The sequence below is a fragment of the Trachypithecus francoisi genome, unplaced genomic scaffold (assembly GCF_009764315.1).
Source record: "Trachypithecus francoisi isolate TF-2019V2 unplaced genomic scaffold, Tfra_2.0 Lachesis_group11, whole genome shotgun sequence".
Lineage (NCBI taxonomy): Eukaryota > Metazoa > Chordata > Mammalia > Primates > Cercopithecidae > Trachypithecus > Trachypithecus francoisi.
This window is the reverse complement of record NW_022681456.1, coordinates 23,045,608-23,072,947: the sequence shown is the minus strand read 5'-3', so window position 1 is coordinate 23,072,947 and position 27,340 is coordinate 23,045,608. Positions and strand designations below refer to the sequence as shown.

Genomic DNA, 27,340 nt, shown 5'->3' with positions numbered 1-27,340 from the left:
TGAGTGGTTGAGCTCAAGAGCTTGAGACTAACCTGGGCAACATGGCAAGACCCTGTCTCTACTAAAAATACAGAAATATAGCTTGGTGTGGTGGTGTGTACCTGTGGTCTCAGCTACTCAGGAGGCTGTGGTGGGCAGATTGCTTGAGCCTGGTAGGCGGAGGTTGCAGTGAACCAAGATTGGGCCACTGCACCCACCGCACTCCAGCCTGAGTGACAGAGCCAGACCCTGTCTCAAAAAAAAAAAAAAAATTAAATTAAAAAAAAATTATCTCAGGTCTTTTCTGAGCCATTGCATTTCTCTGGACATGTGTGGTCACTTTCTAAATTTTCCCATATATGCAGTTGCTTTTTAATGTCTTAGTCTTAAATGTCTGGTTTCCAAAAGGGGAGAATGAGAAAAATTAAAGGGACAGAAAAAAGGATCCAGACCTATAAATCCTCTAGAAGTCACTTCAGTCAGAAGGGGAAGGACTTGCAATAATGGTAGAAGATGCAAAACAATGGCCTCCCTCTCTTTGTCTGCACCTCTGTGATCAGAAGTAGCACTCAGGTCACAGATTCCCAGTATTGGAGGACTAGGTCCTTTCTGTTCACTCTTGCTCCAGCAAGCTGTGTGCACGCTGCACCAGGAACATGTGTTTGGGGCTGGGGGTGGGAGATGAAACCTGCTACTGTGCTAAGGGCTGAAATTGATTGAAATTAGCCTCACTTTGCTGTCCAAGCTTTCCACTGGATGTTGCAAGCACTCAGTATTCCAACAATTACACTGGTAGAATCCGTGTGTTGTAATTATTTTGGAATACCAGAGCAATTGTTCACTAGGTGAGGAGACAGATTTCAGGTGCTTCCTACTCCACCACCCTCTCAGAATCTCGCCTCCTCAAACAGTTTCGAAACTAAAAGTAAAATTTATGTCTACATATTGTATTAGTCAGGGTTATCCTAATCAACCATATATCCTATTGGTTAGTCAGAACTAATAGGATATAGGTATATATAAAAGAGAGTTTATTACGGAGAATTGGCTCACACAATTACAAGACAAAGTCATGATAGACCATCTGCAAGCTGGAGAAAGAGAAAATCCAGTAGTGGCTCAGTCCAAAGCCAAAAGCCTCAAGGCCAGGGAAGACAACAGTGTAGCCTTCAGCGTGCAGCCGAAAGGCCAAGAGCCCAAGGAGGCTGTTGGTGTAAGTCTCAAAAGCTGAAAAACCTGGAGTCTGATATCCAAGGACAGTAGGAGAGGAAGCATCCAACATGTGAAGAACAAAGAGAGCCAGTAGACTCAGCAAGCAAAGCTATCCCACCTTCCTCTCCCTGCCTTGTTCTAGCAGCACTGGCAGCTGATTGGACGGTGCCCACCACATTGAGAGTGGGTCTTTGTCTCCCAGTCCACTGACTCAAATGTCAGTCTCCTCTAGCAACACCCTCACAGACACACCCAGAAAAAATGCTTTACCAGCCACTTAGACATCCGTCAATCCAGGCAAGTTGACACCTAATATTAACCATCACACATATTTACTTTCATTTTTGCTTTTATAAATGAGGGCTTTTCTTTCCTTATGTCTTCCGACTGATTTTGTCTATGAAAGCTATTGATTTGGTTTCTGTAGTTTTTCTGTTGATTCTTTTGGACACATAATTATATATAACATGCAAATTCCAATTTTTCCTGTCAAATTTTTATGCTTCTAACTGCTTTCTCATGTCTATTAGCTAATACTTTCAACACAGTAATTAAACTGTAGTAAAGGTAGTGGGCTTTTTTTTCTTGTTCCTGAGTTTAGTGGGAAATACTCTCATATTTTTCTATTAAATAAGATCCTGGTTTGGGAATGAAGTTTATATTTATTTTATGTTACTTCTTTTATTATTGAAGTATACCATCAATTCTTACACAGTTTGGTGTTCTATCATTCCTTCTTCACCACTTTTTTTTTTTTTCTCTTTTGAGATGGAGTCTCACTCTGTCACCCAGGCTGGAGTGCAGTGGTACAATCTTGGCTCACTGCAGCCTCCGCCTCCCACGTTCAAGGAATTCTCCTGCCTCAGCCTCTCAAGTGTTTGGGACTACAGGTACACGTCACCATGCCTGGCTAATTTTTGTATTTTTAGTAGAAACAGGGTTTCACCATGTTGGCCAGGCTAGTCTTGAATTCCTGACCTCAGGTAATCCGCCCTCCTTGGCCTCCAAAGTGCTGGGATTACAGGCGTGAGCCACCATACCTGACCCACTTTTTTTTTTTTTTTTTTTTGCTTTGAGACAGGATCTCTGTCACCCAGGCTGGAGTACAGTACGTGATCATGGCTCACTGTAGCCTCAACCTCTTAAACTCAAATGATCCTCGCATCTCAGCCTGCCAAGTAGCTGGGACCACAGGTGTGCATCACCACACCCAGCTATTTTTCTTTTATTATTTATTTTTTTTTCAGAGTCAGGGTCTCACTATGTTGCCTAGGCTGGTCTTGAACTCCTGGGCTCAAGTGATCCTCCCACCTTGACCACCCAAAGTTCTGGGATTACAGACGTGAGCTACTACACCCAGCCTCCTTCACTGTTTAAGCTAGAATAGTTCTATGGAGTGAAACATTCCTTCATCATCACCTGTCTTTTCATTTTTTTAAAAAAAGGACAATAGAATTTTTTTAAGGATTTGTGCTAGAGATTTCGCTCCCCTGTCATATTTTCTTGAAAAATTATTTGTATCCTTTCTCTTAAGACAGATTGGCTAATGTTTTTCTTAAACTAGTACACCTATGGTTCATTTAAGGAAATCTCCCAAGAGTTATTAGCTAATATAAAATGCTACTAAGAGTGGCCATTTGCATTTTGTAAACATTTGCCTAATTCTGGTGAGTCAGATGTTTGAGTTTGAACCTGCATTTTATTTATTAGAATGGCCCAAATATAATAGATGTTTTAACATTTCATTTTAAAAGTATGGATATTGAATTTAGTAAGATGACCCGTGTTGTAGTTTTGAGAATGAAGCATTTTTTTTCTTCCAATAAAGGAAAACCCGCCATGTAAAAATACAGTAGACTTGGTGTTACCTTCTATTGACTTGAACTAGGATGTATTTTCATTAGCATTTGAGTGTTATCTGAGAAGTCTTTAATATTTTTCTTTTCCTTCTTTTTTTTTTTTTTTTTCGAGACAGAGTCTTGCTCTGTCACCCAGGCTGGAGCCCAGTGGCGTGATCTCGGTTTACTGCAACCTCCACCTCCCAGGTTCAAGGGATTCTCCTGCCTCAGCCTCCTGAGTAACTGGGATTACAGGCACACACCACCACACCCGGCTAATTCTTGTATTTTTAGTAGAGATGGGGTTTCACCATGTTGGTCAGGCTGGTCTCAAACTCCTGACCTCGTGATCCACCTGCCTTGGCCTCCCAAAGTACTGGGATTACAGATTTGAGCCACTGTACCTGGCCTAATATTTTTCTTATTAGCACATTTTTGTTTCTCTGCTGATATGTCTTACATTTTCAGAGCTTTGTCTTCCAAAGTGTTTGTAGGTTGGTGTTTAATATACATTGTATATTCATATTCAGTATAATTGGTGATGATGAGTAGTAGGGTAAGGAGTATTGGTTAGGAGAGGCCAAGCTGATATTGAAAATATAACTTGGTAAAATCTAAAAAGTAGATAATTTCACAAGATAATGGGAAGCTGTTTGTATATCTTATTATACATTCATATTTAATGCTCAATCAGGCATCTATCATTTCCCGTAAAAAAGAAGCCAAAGCTGAAGAACTTCAGGAGGCCAAGGAGAAGTTAGCCAGCCTAGAGAGAGAAGCATCAGTAAAGAGAAATCAGACCCGTGAATTTGATGGTACTGAAGTTTTAAAGGGAGATGAGGTAAGCTGAACCATTTCATGGGACAAGGGTGTAAGTATTGTTTTTAATGTGAAACTATTAGTGTGTTTGACTTTCTTAGTTTGAATGTTAATATTGGGAAGTTAATCTTACTTTATAAAACTTATTTAAAACTGAATAGTCTTTTTGCAATAATACCAAGATTTCTTTTTCTTTTTCTTTTCTTTTTGAGATGGAGTTTTACTCTTGTCACCCAGGCTGGAGTGCGATGGCGGGATCTCTGCTCACTGCAACCTCCACCTACCGGGTTCAAGTGATTCTTCTGTCTCAGCCTCCCACATAGCTGGGATTACAGATGCCTGCTACCACGCCCAGCTAATTTTTGTGTTTTTAGTAGAGACAGGGTTTTACCATATTGGCCAGGCTGGTCTCGAACTCCCGACCTTGGATGATCCGCCTGCCTTGGCCTCCCAAAGTGCTGGGATTACAGGCATGAGCCATCACACCCGGCCATACTGAGAATTTCTTGATGTAAAATGGCAGATATGTTAGTGATTTTACGAGATACTATATTCCAAATTTTCACTTTTTTTGTGTTTTTTTTTTTTTTTTTTTGGAGATGCAGTCTTGCTCCGTCACCCAGGCTGGAGTGTAGTGGCGTGATCTTGGCTCACTGCAGTCACCGCCTTCTGGGTTCAAGTGATTCTCCTACCTCAGCCTCGTGAGTAGCTGGGATTACAGGTGGATGCCACCACACCCGGCTAATTTTTGTATTTTTAGTAGAGATGGGCTTTCACCATGTTGGTCAGGCTGGCAAACTCCTGACCTCATGATCCACCCACCTCAGCCTCCCAAAGTGCTGGGATTATAGGTGTCAGCCACCGTGCCCGGCCCCAAATTTTCATTTCTTAATTAAGTGAATTTATATTGGATTTAATTATTTATAAATATTAAATTATAAAAGTGAAAAACATTAGTAGCAAACAGATAATACAAAAATCTATATTTGTTGGTAAATGTATTTCCATAAAGGGCTAAGACAATATCATTAAGTTATTTTGTCAGTAATGTATACTTGTCTGGTGGGACTGACATGATTAAAATGACCTCATCATAGAGGCTTACAAGTTTAAAAAAATACAATTGTATCTCACATTGCTATATACTTTAAATTTTGAACAATGCTTTAACAGCTTTTGTTTCATTTATCCTTCTGTCAGACTCATAAGATTAGTAGGACAAATAATATTTTTTTATAGATGGCTAAACTCAAGCACCAAAAATGTAATTTTCCATCCTCTTTTCATAAAATTAGCCCAGGAATGAATGAATACATGAAGTCAAATATCTTAGCTTGGTGCTTTTTTAGCAAAATAAAGTGATAGGTCATATTTTAATTCCTAAACATTGTCTGGACTTCACCAATTTTTACAGGCTTTTAAATTTTGTATTAGCTACAAGATCTCAGCAAAAGCTATTGTGGAAAGCTACTCTTGTCCAAACCTCGTTTTTGACTTTGAAAAGTTATTGAATCCATACTGTTACAAATTGGCATGAACCTTCACTGTGCCAAACAAATGAATTGCTCCCATAGTACCACTTTTCTCTGTGGTACTTCTGCTTGTACCCTCCCAATGTGCCTTTTAGCTTGTTGGGGAAGTAGTAGATTCAGGAAGTCAACATGTGATTGAAAAATTCCCTTGGCTTTTAACATCCACTTCCAAATTGTTTTAAGACATGGGAGTGTTTTAAACGATATTTGGAAGTCAACAGTGTATGCTTCATGACATCCTTGCTGTCTGGAGGAAAAAACAAAAGATTAATTATGCAGCAATTTCGCTTTATAAGAGAGTATGCCACCTCCTGGCATTTTTATCTTTTCTTAAGAAAATGCTGCCTAAATGACAAAAAATACTAATTGTTATGGCTGTATTTGGCATAAATAGTACTTATAATTCATATTAGATGTTCCCTCTGTGCAAATGTGAGGGAAAAAACCTAGTGCCAAGTTATTAGTCTTTTTTTTTTTTTTTTTGAGACGGAGTCTCACTCTGTCGCCCAGGCTGGAGTGCAGTGGCCAGATCTCAGCTCACTGCAAGCTCTGCCTCCCGGGTTCATGCCGTTCTCCTGCCTCAGCCTCCCAGGTAGCTGGGACTACAGGTGCCCGCCACCTCGCCCGGCTAGTTTTTTTTTTGTATTTTTTAGTAGAGACGGGGTTTCACCATGTTAGCCAGGATGGTCTCCATCTCCTGAACTTGTGATCCGCCTGTCTTGGCCTCCCAAAGTGCTGGGATTACAGGCGTGAGCCACCACGCCCGGCCTATTAGTCTTTATTTTTGAGAAATCAAGGTGAACAGGAGAAGGATCTAATGACAGGAAGAAAAAGCATTCTTTTTTTTTTAAGGGGAAAAAGATAGCATTTGGAAATGATAATTTTTGAACAATATCTGGTCGGAAACAGAACAAATCAAGTAAGGTATTTGGCAGTTACCTAAAAGAACAGAAGGTATTGGGGAACATTAAGCATAATTTTATAAAGAACAAATCTTGGTATACCAATTTTATTTTCTACTTTGATAAAGTGATAGGCCATATGGACAAAATAAAAGAAGTTTCTTATATTTAAAATTATATAATACAGCTGGAAGTATAATTCACTGAGGTGCCTAATTTGGTATCACATGGTTCACTGAGGTTTCTGGTTTGATATCACATAGTAATCTCCAAAAAGTTATGTCCTTTGCCCCCCATCTGTTAACATAGTTGGTGAGAAGGTATTGATAATTAGTGGCATGGTGTTTGGAAAGAACACTATGCCAGGAATCACACGCAAAATAAGGGGGAATCACGTTTATTGAGCACTTTTTATACAAAGCTCTATGCCAGGTACTTAGCAAACAGATACTTTTTTACTTCTTATAAAAGGTGTTGTTATCATTTCCCTTTCACAGTTGAGTGATGCTCAAGGAGACTGCAGTTTCACACAGCTAGTAAGTGGCCAAGCTAAAACCCAGGACCTCTCCAAGGTCTGTTGACCTTGAACAAATTACTTGACCTCCCTGAGGCCTCTCTGTCTGTAAAATGGGGCTTATTACTCTTTATTATCTCTGGGAAAGGCACATGAAATAATAGATGCTAAAGCTTCTGAGAAACTCAAAGGCTCAGTCAACATATAACACCTGGCATCTGAAAGTAATCATTCCCATGGGTGGTATGTTGCTATGTGTGTGAGAGGCAGCACAGTGGAGTGGTTAAGAGTGGCTCTACAACTTGGTTGTTTGAGTGCAAATCCTGGTTTTGCCGCTTACCAGATGGATGACCTTGGATAAGTTCCTTACCCTCTTTATGCTCAGCTGTAAAATGTGAATGTTTGTAGGATATAACTTCTAAAATTATTTTGAGGATTAATTGAACATGCTTAGAACAGCACTAGGCACATAGTAAATGCTCAGTGTGTTAGTTCTTAGTATTTGTATATTTTTGTTATTCACTTGGATGAAGAATTTGAAAGCTAGAAATATAGTTTACAGCTTAAAAGGTGAAACTAGTATTTCTCAGACTGGGAGCAATTTAGTGGAAATAAATATGAAATAGTTTCTGTTTAGGAATAAATAATTTACACAAATTTAAGATAGAATAAGATAGCACTAATGAGAGTAATTTTAGGTGCCATTCTCTGAGCAGTTACTGCATGCTCAGTCTTGAGGGCTTAAAAAATACAGCTTTAGTGATGGTTATACAGCAACGTGAATGTACTTAAAGCCACAGAACTGTATACTTAAAAATGGTTAAAGCGGTAAATTTTATGTTATCTCACAATATACCCTAATTCATCCTCTTGGAAAGCCTCTGAAGTAAATATTACCTCCATTTTGTAACCTAAGAAACAGAGACATTGAAATAATTTGCCCAAAGTCACACAGTTAGCAGGTAAGAGAATATTGCCATCAAATGTGAATCCTAAAATTTACCCATTCCAGTAGTGCCTTGGAGACGGCACCATTAGAATGGGTAAATTTTAGGATTCATATTTGACTCTAAAGAGGACTACACTGTGAACAATCATTAATTGGAAGTGTTTATTTGCGGGAAATTATATGACAGCCATTTGTTTGGATGTAAAACTTTATTCCTTGATTGTCCATATGTAGTTGTTTGATTGATCTTATCTTGGAAAAATTTAGGAACATAACGTGTTAATAAACATAAATGTAGCAAGTTCTAGACGTATACAGTGATACAGTGATTTATATTCGTTTGTCATTTTCTTTTTAGAGGTCCATTAGCAGTTTTTAGTTTGGTGGTGAAGTATACATTTTGATGCTTCCTACTGCCATTAAAGTTAATATTCCAGATGTTACATACTGTCTAAGAGTTTTAGCTCTTCTGATTGCAGATGCTACAGACATTTTTTCTTTACTAGGCCTTTTTATTAGTATTTCATTGGTTTTCCTTATAAGTAAAAGATGAAGTTTCTAGAATTACTTTCCCTCCATTGTACTTTATCATTTTAACATTTTATTTTCATAAAGTAAGACAGTACACAGGAATAAGCACAGGCATCTATTTATCTCTTATTCTGCCAGAGTCCTGACATAAGTAGGAATTGCTTGAACAGTTGAAATGATCTTCTCAGTGATAAAAGATACATTTTCCTACCCATCCAGTCAATCTTGATTTCTTTCTCTTCATACCAGTATTTGGAAGATGATAGAAACTACACTCTGGCTGGGCGCGGTGGCTCAAGCCTGTAATCCCAGCACTTTGGGAGGCCGAGACAGGCGGATCACGAGGTCAGCAGATCGAGACCATCCTGGCTAACACGGTGAAACCCCGTCTCTACTAAAAACTACAAAAAACTAGCCGGGCGAGGTGGCGGCGCCTGTAGTCCCAGCTACCCGGGAGGCTGAGGCAGGAGAATGGCGTGAACCCGGGAGGTGGAGCTTGCAGTGAGCTGAGATCCGGCCACAGCACTCCAGCCTGGGTGACAGAGCGAGACTCCGTCTCAAAAAAAAAAAAAAGAAACTACACTCTATCACTATGACTATGATAGAAACTACACTCTATCACTATGACTATCACTATGACTACATTTAGTTTAGCGATTACACCCTGCTAACGTAACTGAAAATAAATAGTAATGAATATTTTACTGTTTTTATATCTCAAAGGTTTTTTTTGTTTTGTTTTGTTTTGTTTTGTTTGTTGTTGAGACGGAGTCTCGCTCTGTCGCCCAGGCTGGAGTGCAGTGGCCAGATCTCAGCTCACTGCAAGCTCCGCCTCCTGGGTTTACGCCATTCTCCTGCCTCAGCCTCCCGAGTAGCTGGGACTACAGGCGCCCGCCACCTCGCCCGGCTAGTTTTTTTTTTAGTAGAGACGGGGTTTCACCGTGTTAGCCAGGATGGTCTCGATCTCCTGACCTCGTGATCCGCCCGTCTCGGCCTCCCAAAGTGCTGGGATTACAGGCTTGAGCCACCACGCCCGGCCATCTCAAAGGTTTTTATATTGGATTTTAAGTATATCTTAATATAAATCTGGTTGAATTGATAGTCTCAAAATATTTTGATTGCTGTCATCTCTGAGGAAGTGTACACACAAAAAATGCCATGGAGATTTGCCCTTTATCCTAATTTGTTTGTTATTATCAATACTTTAGATAAATAATAATTTTTTAAATTATGCAATTACAATGTGCCAGATATCATACTAGTCTTCTTATATACATTATTCTCATTTATGTCATTGTACAACTCTGTAAGTACAATTTTTTTTTTATTTAAGTTTCTTTTTTTTTTTTTTCAGAGACAGGATCTCACTCTGTCACCCAGGCTGGAGTGCAGTGGTGTGATCATGGCTCACTGCAGCCTGAAACTCCTAGGCTCAAGTGATCCTCCCACCTCAGCCTCCTGAGAAGCTTGGACTACAAGCATGAGCCACCATGCCCAGCTAATTTTCTTTTTTTCTTTTGTTTTGTTTTGTTTTGTAGAGATGTGGTCTCACTGTGTTTTCCAGGCTGGTCTTAAACTCCTGGCCTCAAGCAGTCCTCCCACTTCAGCCTCCTGAAGTGGTAGAATTACAGGCATGAGCCTGCGCCTGGCTGTAATTACTGTTCCCAGTTTTTACAGATAAAGGATCTGAGACATACAAGCTGACTTGCCTGACACCCCATTTCTTGTAAGTAGTAGAACCAGGAGTTGGATTTAGCAGTCTGGCTGTAGAGCCATCAATAGTTTGCATATGACAAAAAGCTGGAAGAAATAGTCAACCTGAAACATGATGGAATTATAGTTCAGAATCATCTTGATAGATAGAGGCACTGTGCTTAAACAAAATGCCATTAATGGGATTATAATAAATATAATGTGGTAGAATTCAGGTTTTGTTTGCCAATTCAACACATCATCTATTACTAACGCAGCTTTAAAAAATGCATAAATGATTATACTACATTAATTTTTAAAAAGTATCCTTTTTATGGTCTAATTATGCCTGGAGTATTATTTCATATTTTTGACTTCATGTTTTTTTTTTTTTTTTTTTTTTTTGAGACGGAGTCTCGCTCTGCCGCCCAGGCTGGAGTGCAGTGGCCGGATCTCAGCTCACTGCAAGCTCCGCCTCCCGGGTTTATGCCATTCTCCTGCCTCAGCCTCCCGAGTAGCTGGGACTACAGGCGCCCGCCACATCGCCCGGCTAGTTTTTTGTATTTTTAGTAGAGACGGGGTTTCACCATGTTAGCCAGGATGGTCTCGATCTCCTGACCTCGTGATCCGCCCGTCTCGGCCTCCCAAAGTGCTGGGATTACAGGCTTGAGCCACCGCGCCCGGCCGACTTCATGTTTTAAGAGACAGTCATGCCAAAGTCCCATATGAGGGTGACTAAAATGGATGAAAAGTCTGGAAACTTTCATATCAATAATTGATTACGTATTAACTGAAACAAAAGACTAGAGAAAGACACAGTGGGAATTGATTATGTATTAAGGAATAAAAGACTGAAGAACAACATCATAAATAGTTAAAGGATTATGAAAAAGATGGTGTTCAGAAAAAAATTAACATGCAGGCCTGAGACTGCTATCCCCAGAAAGGTCTGCTTGCAAAGTTGGCCCTTGGCTGGCATCTGGGGGAACTTGGTTCTTGGATGGATTCCTGCCATTCGCTGATAAGAATGGCTCACCTTGCCTAAAGTATATGAAGAGTGTGGTTTATGTCGAGCTCCTGCTTGCCTTTCCTTCCTCCCTCTCTCTGCTCCCTTCCCTCCCTCCCTTCCTCCCTCCCTTCCTTCATTCCTTCCTCCCTTCCTTCCTTCTCTCTCCCTCTCTCTCTTTTCTCTCTCTCTCTCTGTCTCTCTCTCTCCTCTTGCTGGACTATTGGTACAGGGTAGGCAGAATGTGCCTAGATGATCAGCTCCTAGTAAAAACCCTGGGAACTAAGTCTCCAATGAGCCTCCCTGATCATTTCATGTGTGTTGTTACAACTCATCGCTGGAGGAATTAATTATGCCCTCTGTGACTGCAGTGGGAGACAACTTTTAGAAGTTTGCACCTGGTTTCCTCCAGATTTCACCCCGTGTGCCTTTTCCCTCTGCTGATTTTGCTTGGTATTCAGTGTAATAAATCATAGCCAAGAGTATGACTGTATGCTTTGAGTCCTCCCAGTGAATCACTGAATCTAGAGATGGTCTTGGGGACCCCTGACACAGATGGATTAGTGGTTTTTGTTTGTTTGTTTGTTTATGAGAAAGCCAAATTAGGATCAACGAATGGTGATTAGAATGAAATATTTGATTGACTAGAGAAAAATGTCTACCACTTGAGCTTTCTTCAGTAATGGAGCAGGCTGACAGTCTCACTCTGTCACTCAGGCTGGAGTGCACTGGCATGATCTCAGCTCACTGCAACCTCTGCCTCCCAGGTTCAAGCGATTCTCATGCCTCAGCCTCCTAAGTATCTGGGATTACAGGCGCCCACCACCATGCCCAGCTAAGTTTTGTATTTTTGGTACAGACGGAGTTTCACCATGTTAGCCAGACTGGTCTTGAACTCCTGACCTCAAGCAATCTGCCCACCTCAGCCTCCCAAAGTGCTGGGATCACAGGCTTGAGCCACCTCACCCAGCCCAGATAAGGGACATTTTTGAAGTAATGTGTGCAGTAAGTAGAAGAACATTGGATCAGTATTTTGGGTTTTTTAATTTTTTTTTTGAGACAGAGTCTTGCTCTGTCACCCAGGCTGGAGTGCAGTGGCGCTATCTTGGCTCACTGCAAGCTCTGCCTCCCAGGTTCACGCCATTCTTCTGCCTCAGCCTCCTGAGTAGCTGGGACTATAGGCGCCTGCCACCACGCCCAGCTAATTTTTTTGTATTTTTAGTAGAGACAGGGTTTTACCATGTTAGCTGGGATGGTCTCGATCTCCTGACCTTGTGATCTGCCTGTCTCGACCTCCCAAAGTGCTGGGATTACAGGCTTGAGCCACCGTGCCTGGCTGGGTTTTTTAATCTTAAAAAATCTGATTATGCCAGGTGTGGTGGTTCATGCCTGTATTATTTTTTAAATACCTGGTGGGAAACTTAAATTTGCCATTTAATCTGGTAGCCTTCAGCTACCTCTTTTGGTATGATTTTTGCTGTTTCATAGGCAGCAATCTAAGCTTGAAGACTTTCTCTCACTTACTGGAAGGACAAAGAATAGAACATGTGCCTCTTGTAGTAGTGCCAGTAGCTAGTGATTTTACCATCTTAGTCACCTTGATCTCTCTGATTCTCTGTTTTCATAATTTGAAAAAGCAAACAAAAAACCAGTCCCAATGATATACAGTACTAGTGCCCTTCCCAAGGTGGTCATTTGTATGAATGCATGCCTTTGGGATCTGAATTTTTTTTATAGCAACAAATGAACCTCTGGTTAAGGTTCCATTGGAACTCATGCAATGAAAGGTCACCCCTGGTTTATGGTGTATGGGTGTATTATAGCCCATTGTGTTTTCTCCCCTGACCATTACAAGAAGCTCAGCTGTTTTGCAGTTATAGCTACTTTTAAAATATGCTTGGTCAAGTAATATTTATAAGCAGCTTTAGAAAGGGCCAGCCAATTCATTCTGCAGCTACTGACAGAAATCCTAGAGCTAAATTGGAAAGATTATGAAATCTTCTTAAAATACTTCAAAGAGAAGCACAATGAAGATAAGGGAATCCTGGCAAGATGTGCTGCAGCTGTCAGGTCCTGAAAAATTAGGAATCAAATTTTGACACTTGTAATTGAATCATCCACCCTTCTAAGTGAGCCCAGGCAAACCTGTGATATTTTTAGAACCTTTCAAATCACATTGTACTCTTTAGAGTTCATAGCAGGACCTGAGGCCCCTAAGATTTCCCAAGAGATAGAACAAAACAGAATCAAATAAATTTGGCTCAGTTCACTGTAATAGAAGTGTAGTGCATTATGCATGCAGTCTAGGTAATGCCACACTTTTAACCCCAAATTTTAAAACTTTTCATGGATTTTTTTTTTTCTGGATACTTAATTGCTTGGACAGCAGTCGAAGCACCCATTAGAGATAGTAACAGCTGTGTGGTGGTGATTTGATTTATAATGGAAGCACAGAGACCTTGGATGGTGTGACTGTGTTCCACAGATGGATGTTCCTGTGTCACAAATTTCATTTAATACAGATTTCTACCCACATATATCATATTGATTATTACAGACTCTCTTAAAAGATTGAGCAGTTAACTAGCCACTACCATATGTAGATAATTACATTGGTTATGCTTGACTTGGTGAGATTTTCTAATTTACAGTTGAAAATGTGCCACTAACAGGTTAGAAAAGGTTAGTATAGTATTTGTATGTGTGTTTATATGGCACTAGTTATGATGGGTGATTTAAAAAGACTGTCATTTTAGCAGATTACAAAGGCTGCTTTGAAACATTTTTTCTTGCCTTAAAACAACTCAGCAACTCTGAGACCAGACTTCAGGGAATCCAAATAATTTATTGGAGTGTGACATGATGACCTTTTCAGGTTTTCTTCAAGTCTGAAGTTCTGTCTAGAGCACAAGACACTGACAAATGAGCAGAAAGACTGTGGCCTTTGTGTGTATTCATGCCACTCCTAAACAGTTGGTTCTATCTCATCTCATGCCTAACTCCCTTGAGCCAATTCCTGTAGTTGTCTATGCTTATACATCATTTGATGAAATAACTGACAAAGATGTGATTTAATTAAGAAATGGAAAATAGCCTGGATGTTGTACTAACAGTATTTGAAAAGTGTTCATTCTAGTTATTTTTTCTAACTTACTGAACTTTGGTAAGTAGTATTAATTTTTCTATGGGTTCCTAGTGCTTTTTTATTTTAAAAAATGGTTCTGGCTGGACGCAGTGGCTGATGCCTGTAATTCCAGCACTTTGGGAGGTCAAGGTGGGAGGATCACCTGAGGTCAGGCGTTCTAGACCAGCCTGGCCAACATGGTGAAACCCTGTCTCCACTAAAAATACAAAAATTAGGCCAGGCACGGTGGCTCACGCCTGTAATCCCAGCAGTTTGGGAGGCCAAGGCAGGCAGATCACGAGGTCAGGAGATCGAGACCATCCTGGCTAACACGGTGAAAATCCATCTCTACTAAAAATACAAAAAAATTACCCAGGCATGGTGGCAGATGCCTGTAATCCCAGCTACTCAGGAGGCTGAGGCTAGAGAATCGCTTGAACCTGGGAGGTGGAGGTTGCAGTGACTCAAAATTGTGCCATTGCATTCCAGTCTGGGAGACAAGAGCAAGACACAGTCTCAGAAAAAAAAAAAAAAAAATGGCTTTGTGGTTCTTAAACAATATAAAGTGCTTATTATATGATAGTCTTAAGTCTTCACAGCTAATTACTTTGAAAATCATTTTCATGCCAGATATTGAGGGAGAAAATTTACAGTAGGAGCAGCAGTTCTTGTTTCACATAAATTTCTAGAATGATGCCTGGAATCCATTAATTCTTTTGAGTTTTCTGATAAGCAAAAAACATTTATAAATGGTTACATTCTTAGAGAAATAAACTGCCTATCTATTACAGAAGCTAGCTGAGACTCTAATCATTACTCTTAAAGGCTGTAAAACATATTAAATACACAAAAGGAAAAAGAACATCTGTCAGTTTCCATTCTGATCACAAGGGAGCCGAGTCTTTAAAATTGGTCCTGAAGCCAGAAGCTAGCACTATAAAGCATTAGTCCATTACAAAAGAGATAAAGATGAGAGTTTCACACAACTGAGTACTCTCTCAGCACCTGCTAGCATAAATCGTAAAGTATTAATCTTATTTGATCTCAGCATCTAAAATGATGGCTGCTCTTTCATAGAAGACTAACAGATTACAAATGTATATGAGTACAAATGATTAGTAATAGCTGCTATAATGGGCTTTCCTGCCCAGTGGCAAGCTTTGTAGTTCACTTTACTGACAAATTCGTTTGGTTTACCTGTTAACGATACACTATGGGAAGGTTTTTCCTTAATGTTCTAAGAATTTGTTGCTTACCTCCTATGCCTTTAAAAATTATTTTTTTCATTTATAGCTAAAGGTGACTGACTGAGAGTTCTTTATAATATCTTGCCCAGCTACTGCAAAGGTTGAGTGGATTAATATCTTGGCACACCTGCAGTATTTGTGGCACGTGTGTGTACCGGAGCATACCCCATTTAGGAAGCTCTGCTCCGGAGCAGTGCTACTCAAAGTGTGGTCTGTAGGCTAGTTTCAGTTCAGAGACTGTTAGTTTCTTCTAATCTGCAGCCATATAAATTGAGAGGAAACATTTAGAAACCCTTATAGTCATTTGACCTCGGTATTTTCATTATTTTACAAAAGTATCCGATGAACAAATGTTTAGAAATTTTTTTAAAAACTGGTCCTTTATCCTCAACAGATAGTTTGAGAAGTCCTGCTACTCGTAGAAGTGGAGTTGGTGAGCCATAGAATATGTACAGTTTCTACTTCAGGAGACAAGCCAAGTTGTTTTCCAGACTGTTGCTCTAAATTACATATCTTGCTCTCTACTTCCTCCACATCATCACCAACACTTGATATTGAAAGATTTTTTATTTTTGCCAATTGGGTAGGTGTGAAAGTGGCATCTCATTGTTGTCTTAATTTTTTTTTTTTTTTAGATGGAGTCTCTCTCTGTTGCCCAGTATCTTCTCTGGCTTTGAGAAATTTGGCTCCCTTTTTCTATATTGCATTTATTTATTTGCTCAATCAGTTAACTTGCATGTTTGCTCGATTTAAACAATCTATCAACTACTCCGGCCTCCTTCTTTACACACCAATTCTGTGCCCCTATCCCACCAACCACATTTTAACCCTCTGTGTCTATATTCCCCGTGACTCCTCACTCACCCCTCTGTGTCCTCAGCTGCCAGGCCTGCTAGCCTATGTCTCTGTGTGTTTCCTCAGCCCCTAACCCCATCATTGCATATCCTTAGCCATTCAGCCTGTTGATCTGTACTTCCATTAACTCCCCCTACTCCCCTGTGTCCCCAGTCACCAGCCTCCTGGTCCACACTTCTAATACAACTTCCCAAGTCCCCTCGTTTCCCAGTATCCTCGACCTCTGAACCCTGTACCCCGCCATACCTCTATGCAGCTCCCCAACCTTACTGGCACCTTCATGCAGCTCTCTTATCTACTGCCCACCTCTCCAGCCACCATTTTGACCCCTGTGAACCAGGAATGGAAGGGAAGAGGAGGGCAATTTTTACCCTTACTCTCATCTGAGTGTACAGCAGAGTTTACCAGAGGCTTCACAAATGATCAGGCCATTGCTCTGGCAGCTAATGGAATTAGTACTTGTGTTTTATAAGTCTGAAGATTTAGTTTCAATGTGTTCGTCAGTTTTGGTTTTTGTATGACATTGAAGATTCAGAAATAACCTAAAATCCAAATGATAATTAAAAGAAACCACGAATGGAAGAAAAAACATTGATAATGTGTTTTCTTTGTTCTAAATAATTGTGGAATAGTAGAGCTCTTAGAATGGTTTGATGGCTACCTATTGCTTAATCATATGTAACTGATTAATCTGACCCAGACTACTCTTCTAATAGGTATTATATATAATGAATATCAAATAATAACCAATCAGCATAAAGCACACTCAGTAATTTGTAGGTTTGTTCTTTCATCAGAAACATTTATAGCTTTCAGCTTTTAAAAATAGTTCTGGAGCACAGCAAGATAGAGAAGGGGAAAATTGGCCTCTATATTACAGAGGATAGCAGATGAACAGGGTTGATTTCATTTTGGGCACTTTGCCCAGGACACTTTTAATAGCATATATAGTTACTCTAGGGATTCTGAATCTGTGGTTATGTCAGGCTTACACATTTATTCTTTAGAAGGAAAAATTGCAAGTTATTAGACTTCAGGTACATTAGTATGACTTAAATTTTTAATTTTTAAAGAAGTTTCTATAATGCAGTCATTGAAAATTTGTGGTGTGAGGGCTGGATTCCTTAATATTAAAACTAACCTAATGGATAGAAAAATATTTTAAACTTTCTTCTTCTAAAACACAGTGTGTTCCTCCATTCTTTCAAAATTTTTTTTGTTTGCTTTTGTTTTGTTTGTTTGTTTTTTTGAGATAGAATCTCGCTCTGTCACCCAGGCTGGAGTGCACTGGCACTATCTCAGCTCACTGCAACCCCTGCTTCCCAGGTTCAAGCGATTCTCTTGCCTCAGCCTCCTGAGTAGCTGGGATTACAGGCACACTCCATCACGCCTGGCTAATTTTTTATATTTTTAGTAGAGATGAGGTTTTGCCATGTTGCCCAGGCTGGTCTCAAACTCCTGAGCTCACACAGTCCCACCACCTCAGCCTCCCAAAGTGCTAGGATTACAGGTGTGAGCCACTGCACCTGGCCAACTCTTTGAAAGTTTAAGTCAAGTTTAAAAGATGTCTAAACTAGGAATTGGAAGTTTATTTAACGTGAAGAATTTTTCATCTTAATATTTTAAAGGAATGTTTGTATACTCAGGAATCAAGTATTTTAGAAAAAAATTAAATTTTAGAGATGCTGTACTTTCTATTTTACTACTTTATAAGTTAGAATTATTGACCTTAGAATTTGCTTTAAAAATTGGAAGGAAAAGCCAGGCACAGTGGCTCATGCCTCTAATCCTAGCACTTTGGGAGGCCAAAGTGGGCGGATCACCTGAGGTCAGGAGTTCGAGACCAGCCTGGCCAACATGGTGAAACCCCATCTCTACTAAAAATGCAAAAATTAGCCAGGCATGGTGGTGTGTGCCTGTAATCCCAGCTACCCAGGAGGCCAAGGCAGGAAAATTGCTGGAACCCTGGAGGCAGAGGCTGCAGTGAGCCAAGATCGTGCCACTGCACCCCAGCCTGGGTGAGAAAGCAAGTCTCCGTCTCAAAGAAAAAAAAAATTGGAAGGAAAAATACCAATATGGGCTGGGCACAGTTGCTCATGCCTGTAATCCCAGCCCTTTGGGAGGCCAAGGTGAGTGGATCACCTGACGTCAGGAGCGAGACCAGCCTGGCGTGGTAGCAGGCACCTGTAATCCCAGCTACTTGAAAGGCTGAGGCAGGAGATTCGCTTGAACCTGGGAGATGGAGGTTGCAGTGAGGGGAGATTGCGCCGCTGCACTCCAGCCTTTGAGACAAGAGCAAGACTCCATCTCAAAAAAAGAAAAATAACAATATGGTAATAGAGCTTGTGTTGGGATAGTGGCTTTGAGTGAACTTTTCCTTTTTTCTGTTTTCCAAAATTTCAACAATATGTTCATTACTTTTATTATTTATAAAATTATTTATTAACTATCCCCCAAAATTAGCTTTAAGAAGCAGTGGACATTAAAAAGGCTAAGATTCTTTTTTTTTTTTGAGACGGAGTCTCACTCTGTTGCCCAGTCTGGAGTGCAGTGGCTCAGTCTCACTGCAACCTCTGCCTCCCAGGTTCAAGCAATTCTTCTGCCTCAGCCTCCCAAGTAGCTGGGACTACAGGCACATGACTGGTCTTGAATTCCTGGACTCAAGCAGTCCCCTGCCTCAGCCTCCCAAAGTGCTGGGATTATAGGCGTGAGCCAACTTGCCCAGCCAAAATTATTTTATATAGAACAAAAATCTGGAAATTATTAGTAGTCTTAATACAGAAGAGGAAGTGTTTTTAAAGTATTATGTTCTGTTTCAGAAATATCAGAAATTTCTGGCGTTTTCTTCTGGCGTTTGCTTCTTACATTGAGCAATACTGTACAGTCATACATTGCTTAATGACAAGGATACATTTTGAGAAATGCACTGTTAGGCAGTTTTGTTGTCGTGTGAACATCATAGACCTTACGCAAACCTTGATGATATAGCCTACTACACAACTAGACTGTATGCCATAGCCTATTGCTCCTAGGCTGCAAACTTGTGCAGCATGTTACTATACTAAATAGTGTAGGCAACTGTAACAGAGTGGTAGGTATTATTTGTTTATCTAAACAGACCTAAACTTAGAAAAGGTACAGTGAAACTATGGTATTGTAGGCCAGGCACGGTGGCTCACACCTGTAATCCCAGCACTTTTGAGGCCAAGTCTGGTAGATCACTTGAGGCCAGGAGTTCAAGAGCAGCCTGGTCAACATAGTGAAACCCCATCTCTACTAAAAATACAAAAATTAGCCAGGCGTGGTGGTGGGTGCCCCTAATCCCAGCTACTCAGGAAGCTGAGGCAGGAAAATCGCTTGAACCTGGGAAGGCAGAGGTTGCAGTGAGCCAAGATGATGCCATTGCACTCTAGCCTGGGCGACAGAGTAAGACTCCATCTAAAAAATTGTGTATATGATATTGTAATATTATACAAAGAATTCTTTCTTTCTTTCTTTTTTCTTTTTCTTTCCTTCTTTCCTTCTTTCTTTCTTTCTTTCTTTCTTTCTTTCTTTCTTTTTCTTTTTCTTTCCTTCTTTCTTCTTTCTTTCTTTCTTTTTCTTTTTCTTTCCTTCTTTCTTTTTCCCTCCCCTCCCCTCCCCTCCCCTCCCCTCTCCTCTCCTCTCCTCTGCTCTCTTCTTTTCTTTCAAGACTGAGTCTCACTCTGTCGTCAAGACTGGAGTGCAGTAGTGTGATCTCAGCTCTCTGCAACCTGTGCCTCTGGGTTCAAGCGATTCTCTTGCCTCATCCTCCTGAGTAGCTGGGATTACAGGTGAGTACCACCACGCCCAGCTAATTTTTGTATTTTTAGTAGAGATGGGGTTTCACCATTGAAGGAGGGGCAGGCACCATATTGGCCAGGCTGGTTTCGAACTCCTGACCTCAAGTGATCCAACCATCTTGGCCTCCCAAAGTATTGGGATTACAGGCGTGAGCCCCCACACCCAGCCTTGAATTCCTTTAAATATTATGCTACTTTGTTTGCTCTTCCAAACTCTAGTTGGTATTACTTAATAATGGGGTGTTTCCATTAGAGTTGTAACTTTTTTCCATTATTAGTTATAACGTTGATATCATGGGTAGGTAAATAGATAAATTAGATAACTACGAGTTTTCACTAACTTGGGATATTCTTAGCTTTTTAACATTTGGGATGGGTACCATCCCAGTGTCTCAGATGTCTGATAGCAATATATAGTCACAGTACATTTCTTAAGTGATAAATAGTAGCCACGAGTGTTGATGGTTCTGGTTGGCTATATTAGTCCCAGTAGTCCAATGGACTGCTACCAAAATAGTACAGTACATGAGATATACCGTGATAAAACCACAACCAGAATTGTGGTCATTATCTCCTCCTTTTTCTTCTTTTTTAAACCTTTTTATTTTTATAAGATTGTGTTTCTGTTTTCCTAATCCTTATTTGTAAAGTCTAAAATGAATAACTTTTATATAAGGATTTAGAATATTTAAGGCCAGGCACGGTGACTCATGCCTGTAATCCCAGCACTTTGGGAGGCCAAGGCGGGTGAATCACTTGAGTCGAGGACTTCAAACCAGCCTGGGCAACATAGTGAAATCCCATCTTTACAAAAAATGCAAAAATTAGCCAGGCATGTTGCTCTGCACCTGGGGGCCTCCTACTCAGGAGGCTGAGGCAGGAGAATTGCTTGAGCCCAGGAGGTTAAGGCTGCAATGAACTGTGATCCCACTACTGCACTACAGCCTGGACAACAGAACAAACCCTATCTCAAATATATATATATATATACATGCAAACATATATATATACACATAAATATTTTATATGTATACATATACATATACACATAATATATACATATATTTGTACATATGAGTCAAAATATTAAAAACAAAATATTTAAACACTCTGGGTGACAGAGTGAGATTTGATCTCAAAAAAATAAATAAATAAATATAGGAATTCATTTGGTAAGTACTGTTTATTATCTATTACGTATTAGGCACTGTGCCAGATATAGAGGATACAACGCAGAGTTGCTTAGAGCAAGATACTTGCAGGTCCTGCCCTCATCAAGCTTAAGGAATAGTGGGGAAAACAAATACTGAACTGAAATTTAAAATGGTGGCAATCGTTACACAGAACTGAATAGGCTCTGCAAATAAGTAACAGGAGTTTAACCTGGGTAGGGATGAAGACAGGAAGGTGGGGTTTGAGAAGTTTTCTAATAAAACTAAATTATTAAGTTATTATATAATTCTATAAAGTCTTAAAACGAAGTTATATATGTGTGACACATGTTGGGAAGTAGAAAAGAAAAAATATTAATACATTGAGTTTATACAGATGTATGATATTTAGCTACTACTTTTCTACTCATTGGATTACATACTGTGTTTCTTTTACAGTTCAAACGATATGTCAGTAAACTTCGAAGCAAGAGTACAGTTTTCAAAAAGAAACATCAGATAATAGCTGAACTTAAAGCTGAATTCGGTCTTTTGCAGAGGACTGAAGAACTTCTTAAGCAACGTCATGAAAATATTCAACAACAATTGGTAATATGGTATTTTCTTGGGCTACTATAAATACAAATGCCAGGAGATTTATGGGTTACAGCTTTATACTGAGGTCATTGTTTTTACTGGAAAAATCATAAAAGTATTACTTTTCTCTGATTAATTACAGACATGTCATATAAGTTGATTCATTTATTTTTAATGTAGCAGTAAGCACTGGCTTTTGTGTGTGTGCTGACTTTGGGGTTATTAATAGAATAACTTGAATTCCAAGTAGGTTTTTTCTTTTGGTTAGTTAATATGAGTAAAATTATCATACCAAGAGAGTGACTGTAAAATTTTTTTTATCATGGCCTGCTGGGCAGGAATTTCTAAGCAGCCACTTCCAAGAAGCTTTAGAAAGAAATATCCAGGAAAGTGCTGTGTGGAAGTCTGCTTCCAGGCTTATTCCTTATGTGTTTGTGCCTTAGTTGTCTGAGAAGAGTTAAACCCAAAGTAGTCCAACAGCAAGGTTGTTCTAATTGTGGATGCCAGTTCCTCAGGGTTTTCTTCATTTGGCTTTTATTTTTTCTTTCACCAATGGGGAAACTGTTTCATCTGGGTGCTGGTTTACCAGCTAGCAATAATCTGGTAGAGGTAAGTGGAATTTCAACCTGTTGTGTTTCCTTTTAACTGGCAATATGAACTGTCTCATGCTGGTGAATATTATTTGCTTTTAGGGAACTTAAGGTTGAAAATTTACTGTGAATCAACATGGATTCTAACAGCACTAACTTTAAAACTGATAGTAGTAACTGCATTATTGTTTACTTCAAAATATTTTCTAATTTCTATTGTGATTTCTTTGACCTTTTGGTTATGGCTTAAAATCAAACATTTGGGGGATTTTCTAGTTACCTTTCTATAATGAATTTCTAGGTTATTTTCATTGTGACCAGAGAGCACACTCTGATTTCAGTCCCGTGAAATTTGTAGTCTTGCATTATGGCCCAGCGTATGGTCTGTTTTGGTAATTGTTTCATGTGCAATGAAAGGAATGTATATTGTGCAATTGTTGGGAATAGTATTCATTTTTTTTTTTTTTTTTTTTTTTTGAGATGGAGTCTTGCTCAGTCACCTAGGCTGGAGTACAGTGGTGCGATCTCGGCTCACTGCAAGCTCCACCTCCCAGGTTCACGCCATTCTCCTGCCTCAGCCTCCCAAGTAGCTGGGACTACAGGTGCCCACCATCACACCTGGCTAATTTTTCGTATTTTTAGTGGAGATGGGGTTTCATCGTGTTAGCCAGGATGGTCTTGATCTCCTGACCTCGTGATTCGCCCACCTTGGCCTCCCAAAGTGCTGGGATTACAGGCATAAGCCACTGCGCCCGGCCAGGAATAGTATTCTAAGTATGTCAATTCAGTCAGTATGTTAGCCATGATATTCACATCTTCTATATTCCTGTTGATTTTTTGTCTGCCTGTTCCATCAGTTACTGAGATAAGTGTGTTAAAAATCTCTAACTATAATTATTGCTTTGTTGCTTTTTTTAGTTCCATCAGTTTTTGCTTTATATTTTTTTCTTAAGTTGGGTTCCTAGAAGCAGAGCTTGAGAAGGGAATTCTTTGTGCTAGTGATTTATTGAGGGAGTACCTTCAGAAGGAGGAGAGTGAGGGAAGCAGATGAGGCAACAGAAAAAAGCCAAGCAAGAAAAAGACATGGTCTGAACTGGAGTTGGCTTCATTCTGATCCCACGATCAACTTTGGAACAAGTTGCACTGGAGTTGATTCCACCTTGATGCAAGGGGGCTGGCCTTTTGTACTGCATGGCAGTCAGTCATTTGGCTGTGGTCAGGTGTAACCTCTTAGGTGAGACACCTCCCATTTGGCTGAGGGCACTCTCTGGAGAAGAGTGTAACTATGAGCTATTTAGCAGTCAACACTCATAACAGTTTGCAAATGAGGTCTGAGTGGGGCACCAGCAACATCTACTACAGTTCACCCCTTGCACTAGTAGAATCTACTTGTTTGTCGCATTAAATTTACTCCACCCAGCTATAGCTTCTATAGGATTCTGGTTGGTCACAATTTCTAGGAAAACTTATAGGAGAAAGATTAGAGAGAGAAATGGAAACTCTCACTGCTACATTTGGTTCCAAGGACATAACTGATATTCAACATCTCCTTCCTTTACTGTCTATTCTAGAGTTCCCTCACCTCAGCTAGCACCTCTTCTGGTTTCGATGACTTACTTGGTGGGATGACCCAGTTCCTTATCCTTGAGAAGTGTGAGACTCTAGTAATCATGCCCTTACCAGGCTATGGTTGCTATACTTCCCCATTTACAGTTAAAACTGGGCATGGGAATACTAAGATATGCCCTAATGGATCATCTGAGTCCTAAATATATTTCTTTCTGTCCCTATTATATAGCAGCATCTATATAGCCTTATGATATCCTGCTTTCTTTGCCTGCTATCCTATTGACATGAGGAGCCCAAGTGACTAGATGGTAGTCAGAACATTAAATGTCAAGGGCCTCTTAACGTGCCTTCTGATGGAAGCATGCCCACTCTGGCAACCAGAACACCTATACCCACAGAGCCTAAAGTTGGTCTGGAAGGGAAGCATAATTCCCTAAAGTGGATCAATGGGGATCGTGGTTAGTGGTGACACCTATACTTTCATCTCATGGTTCTGAGACCTGTGCTTTCTGTTGGGAACATAGCACCATATCATGGGCATTGGTTTAAGGTGTATACCCCATCCTAAAGGTAGAACTCGTTTTCATAGGCCATCCAGTTCCCAGCTGGGGCCTTACGTTTAAGACACTGGTCCACTATTCTGTCAGGCCATCAGCTTTCCAGATAGTGTAGTATGTGGTAAAATTACTGAATTATATGGTCATATGAAAGCTATCATACTTCCTTTGCTGTAAAGTGTATCCCTTGGTTTGAGGTGATATTATGTGAGATTCTACATCAGTAGACTGAATGCTCTTAGCCCTTGGATAGTACTGCTGGCTGAAGTACAATGGGCAAGAAAGACAAACCTATACCCAGAATATGGATCAGTCCCATTAAGGATGAAATGTCACCCTTTTCAGGGCAGAAAGAGTCTGATGTTATTAAATTGCCACAAAATAGGGGGTTAGTTTCCTCAAGGGATGATTCCATACCCAGAGCTCAGGATTGGTCCCTGTTGCTGGCGGGTCAGATGTTTGATATTGGCAGTAGCTAGATGAGCACGGATGAGAGAGAGCCCATGCTGTTTGGCTCATACATAACTTCCATCTCTACTAACAAAGCCATTCTGTTTGTGAGTCCACTGTTTAAGCACTGTGTGGGCCAGTGTCAGAGGCTGACTGACATCTGCTGGCCAAATCATCCTTTCCACTTAGTTGTTCAGTGCCTCTTCTGCAGTGGACATTTTCCAGTTTCCATGTAATGAAAAGATCTTTATACTTAGTGCCTACACCCATAGGTTCATCCACATGCCTCTTTCCTGGACCTCCTTGTCCTTGCTCTCTTGCATCTTCCAGGGCCTTGACCAACAAGCTGAGCCATTTGCCACTGCCCAGAGGATACAGGATTATCTGGGGATTCAAGATTCTTAAGTGGGTCTATCCATATACCCTCATCCCAGACTCAGCACCCTTTTTCTTCTCTGTCAAGGCCCTGACTTTGGCATGGAATTTGCCTAGACTAAGAATTCAACTTTCTCTGGAGTTTTGCCAGTCTTAAAATTAAGTCCTGTGCCTGGTTTTCAGCTCACTCTGCCCTTTAGCCATGGGAAATGAGGGTTTCTTTAAAGCCCTTAAGGAGGTTCTCTAACTTGATCACTTTGCTTTAAATTACAATTAATGGATTTGAGCCTGTTATCTCTTCAACCATCAGCGGAGATTAGTGATAGCCACCCCACTTCCATAGTCCTTGTAGTTACTATTTCTCCTCAAATGCCAGAAACATTACACTGTCTAGTACATCTTTGTATCAGTTCAGATCCTCCAAGAAGCAGACATTGAGATGGGATTACATGTACAAGAGATTTATTGAAGGACACACTTATGAAGGATAAAGGGAAGGGAGCAGGAGGAGGCAGGGAAAGCCTTCAGGCTCTGATCCAGGTCTGACACCTGTGAAGGGAGAGGGCAAAGGAATGAAGATTGGGTAGAAATAGCCTCAAACTTCAGCACAACTCTGAGAAAGTTTTGGTCAGGTTAATGAAGAGTTCCTGAGCCAGTCACCTATTAGAGGAGTCCCTTGTCAGGCAGGACTGGGCCAACACTAGTACTACTGCTGTGCTCAGTCATTGGCTGAGAGCAGCTCCAGGGAAGCATAGTGTTGGTGCAAACATGGTGATGAACCCAAAGGGGCAGCTATGGATATCAGTCAGCTCTGTTCCCCTCAGCCAGTTCTCTTGAAAGCAATCTGAGCCATAAAATTTTGCTGGCCACTACAATCCCCATCCACCTGTATTCTTCTTCCCCAATTCACCACAAGTGAAAGTCTTATTAGTTGCACTGCTACAACATGCCCGGGACTGTCAGTACTCTACCTGCCACAGTGATAGAGTCCTTAGTTCCATTTAGCCAGTGAGTGATTGCACTCTAGTGCTTATGCCAGAGATTATAATATACACCCTTGACTGATTACAGTCTTCACTAATTTTTTTTTTTTTTTTTTTTTTTTTGGTGACAGAGTCTCTCTCTGTTGCCCAAGCTGGAGTGCAGTGACATGATCTCAGCTCACTGCAACCTCCACCCCCCAGGTTCAAGTGTTTCTCCTGCCTCAGCCTCCCAAGTAGCTGGGACCACAGGAGCGTGCCACCACACCCGGCTATATTTTTGTATTTTGTTTTAGTAGAGACAGGTTTCACCTTGTTAGCCAGGATGGTCTCGATCTCCCAACCTTGTGATCCACCTGCCTCGGCTTCCCAAAGTGCTGGGATTACAGGTGTGAGCCACGACGCCCAGCCAGTCTTCACTAAATTTTTACTTTTGCCATGTCCTGGGCAATGCAAGAACCTAAAACACTTTAACTTTGTTTACCACCTTCCCATATTTAGTGCTATGGTTGATAATTTTTTTTAATTCTAAGTACAGTTTTCTTGAGAAAGGGTCTTGTTCTGTTGCCCAGGCTGGAATGTAGTGGTACAGTCAGAGCTCACTGCAGCCTCAACCTCCTGGGCCCAAGTGATCCTCCCAAGTACCTGGACTTGGAGGATCCCCCAAGTGATCCTCCCAAGTACCTGGACTTGCACTACCACACCCGGCTAATTTTTGTGTGTATTTTTTTCAGAAATAGGGTCTCACTATGTTGTCCAGGCTGGCCTCAAACTCAGGGGCTCAGCCAATCCTCCTACCTCAGCCTCCCAAAGTGCTAGGATTACAGGTGTGAGCCACTGTGCCTGGGCCTAGATAGAATTTAAATTGTACATGATATTGTATTCAATATTATTCTAGATTATCTACCTGTTTATTCTTTTCATGGTTCTTCTTTTCTTCCTTCATCATCTTTCTTCTATTGGTATCTGCCTAATGAGCTCACCTTAAGTATTTCATTTAGTTCAGGCCTGCTGAAATCTTCTCAGTTTTTGTTTTCCTTAAGACACCTG

General features: G+C 40.5%; 1 protein-coding gene across 7 annotated transcripts in view; it reads left to right on the top strand.

The window, feature by feature from the left end:
* The window catches only part of IFT81 (intraflagellar transport 81), a 95,168-nt gene that overhangs the window by 35,981 nt on the left and 31,847 nt on the right, over positions 1-27,340 (top strand). For 6 of the 7 annotated variants that reach the window (XM_033220648.1, XM_033220649.1, XM_033220651.1 and 3 more), the window contains 2 exons: positions 3,724-3,870; positions 21,632-21,781. In XM_033220648.1, the coding sequence (XP_033076539.1) occupies positions 3,724-3,870; positions 21,632-21,781 (297 nt within the window). The remainder of the gene's footprint in view (positions 1-3,723; positions 3,871-21,631; positions 21,782-27,340) is intronic. The other variant, XM_033220650.1, reaches the window with a different exon arrangement.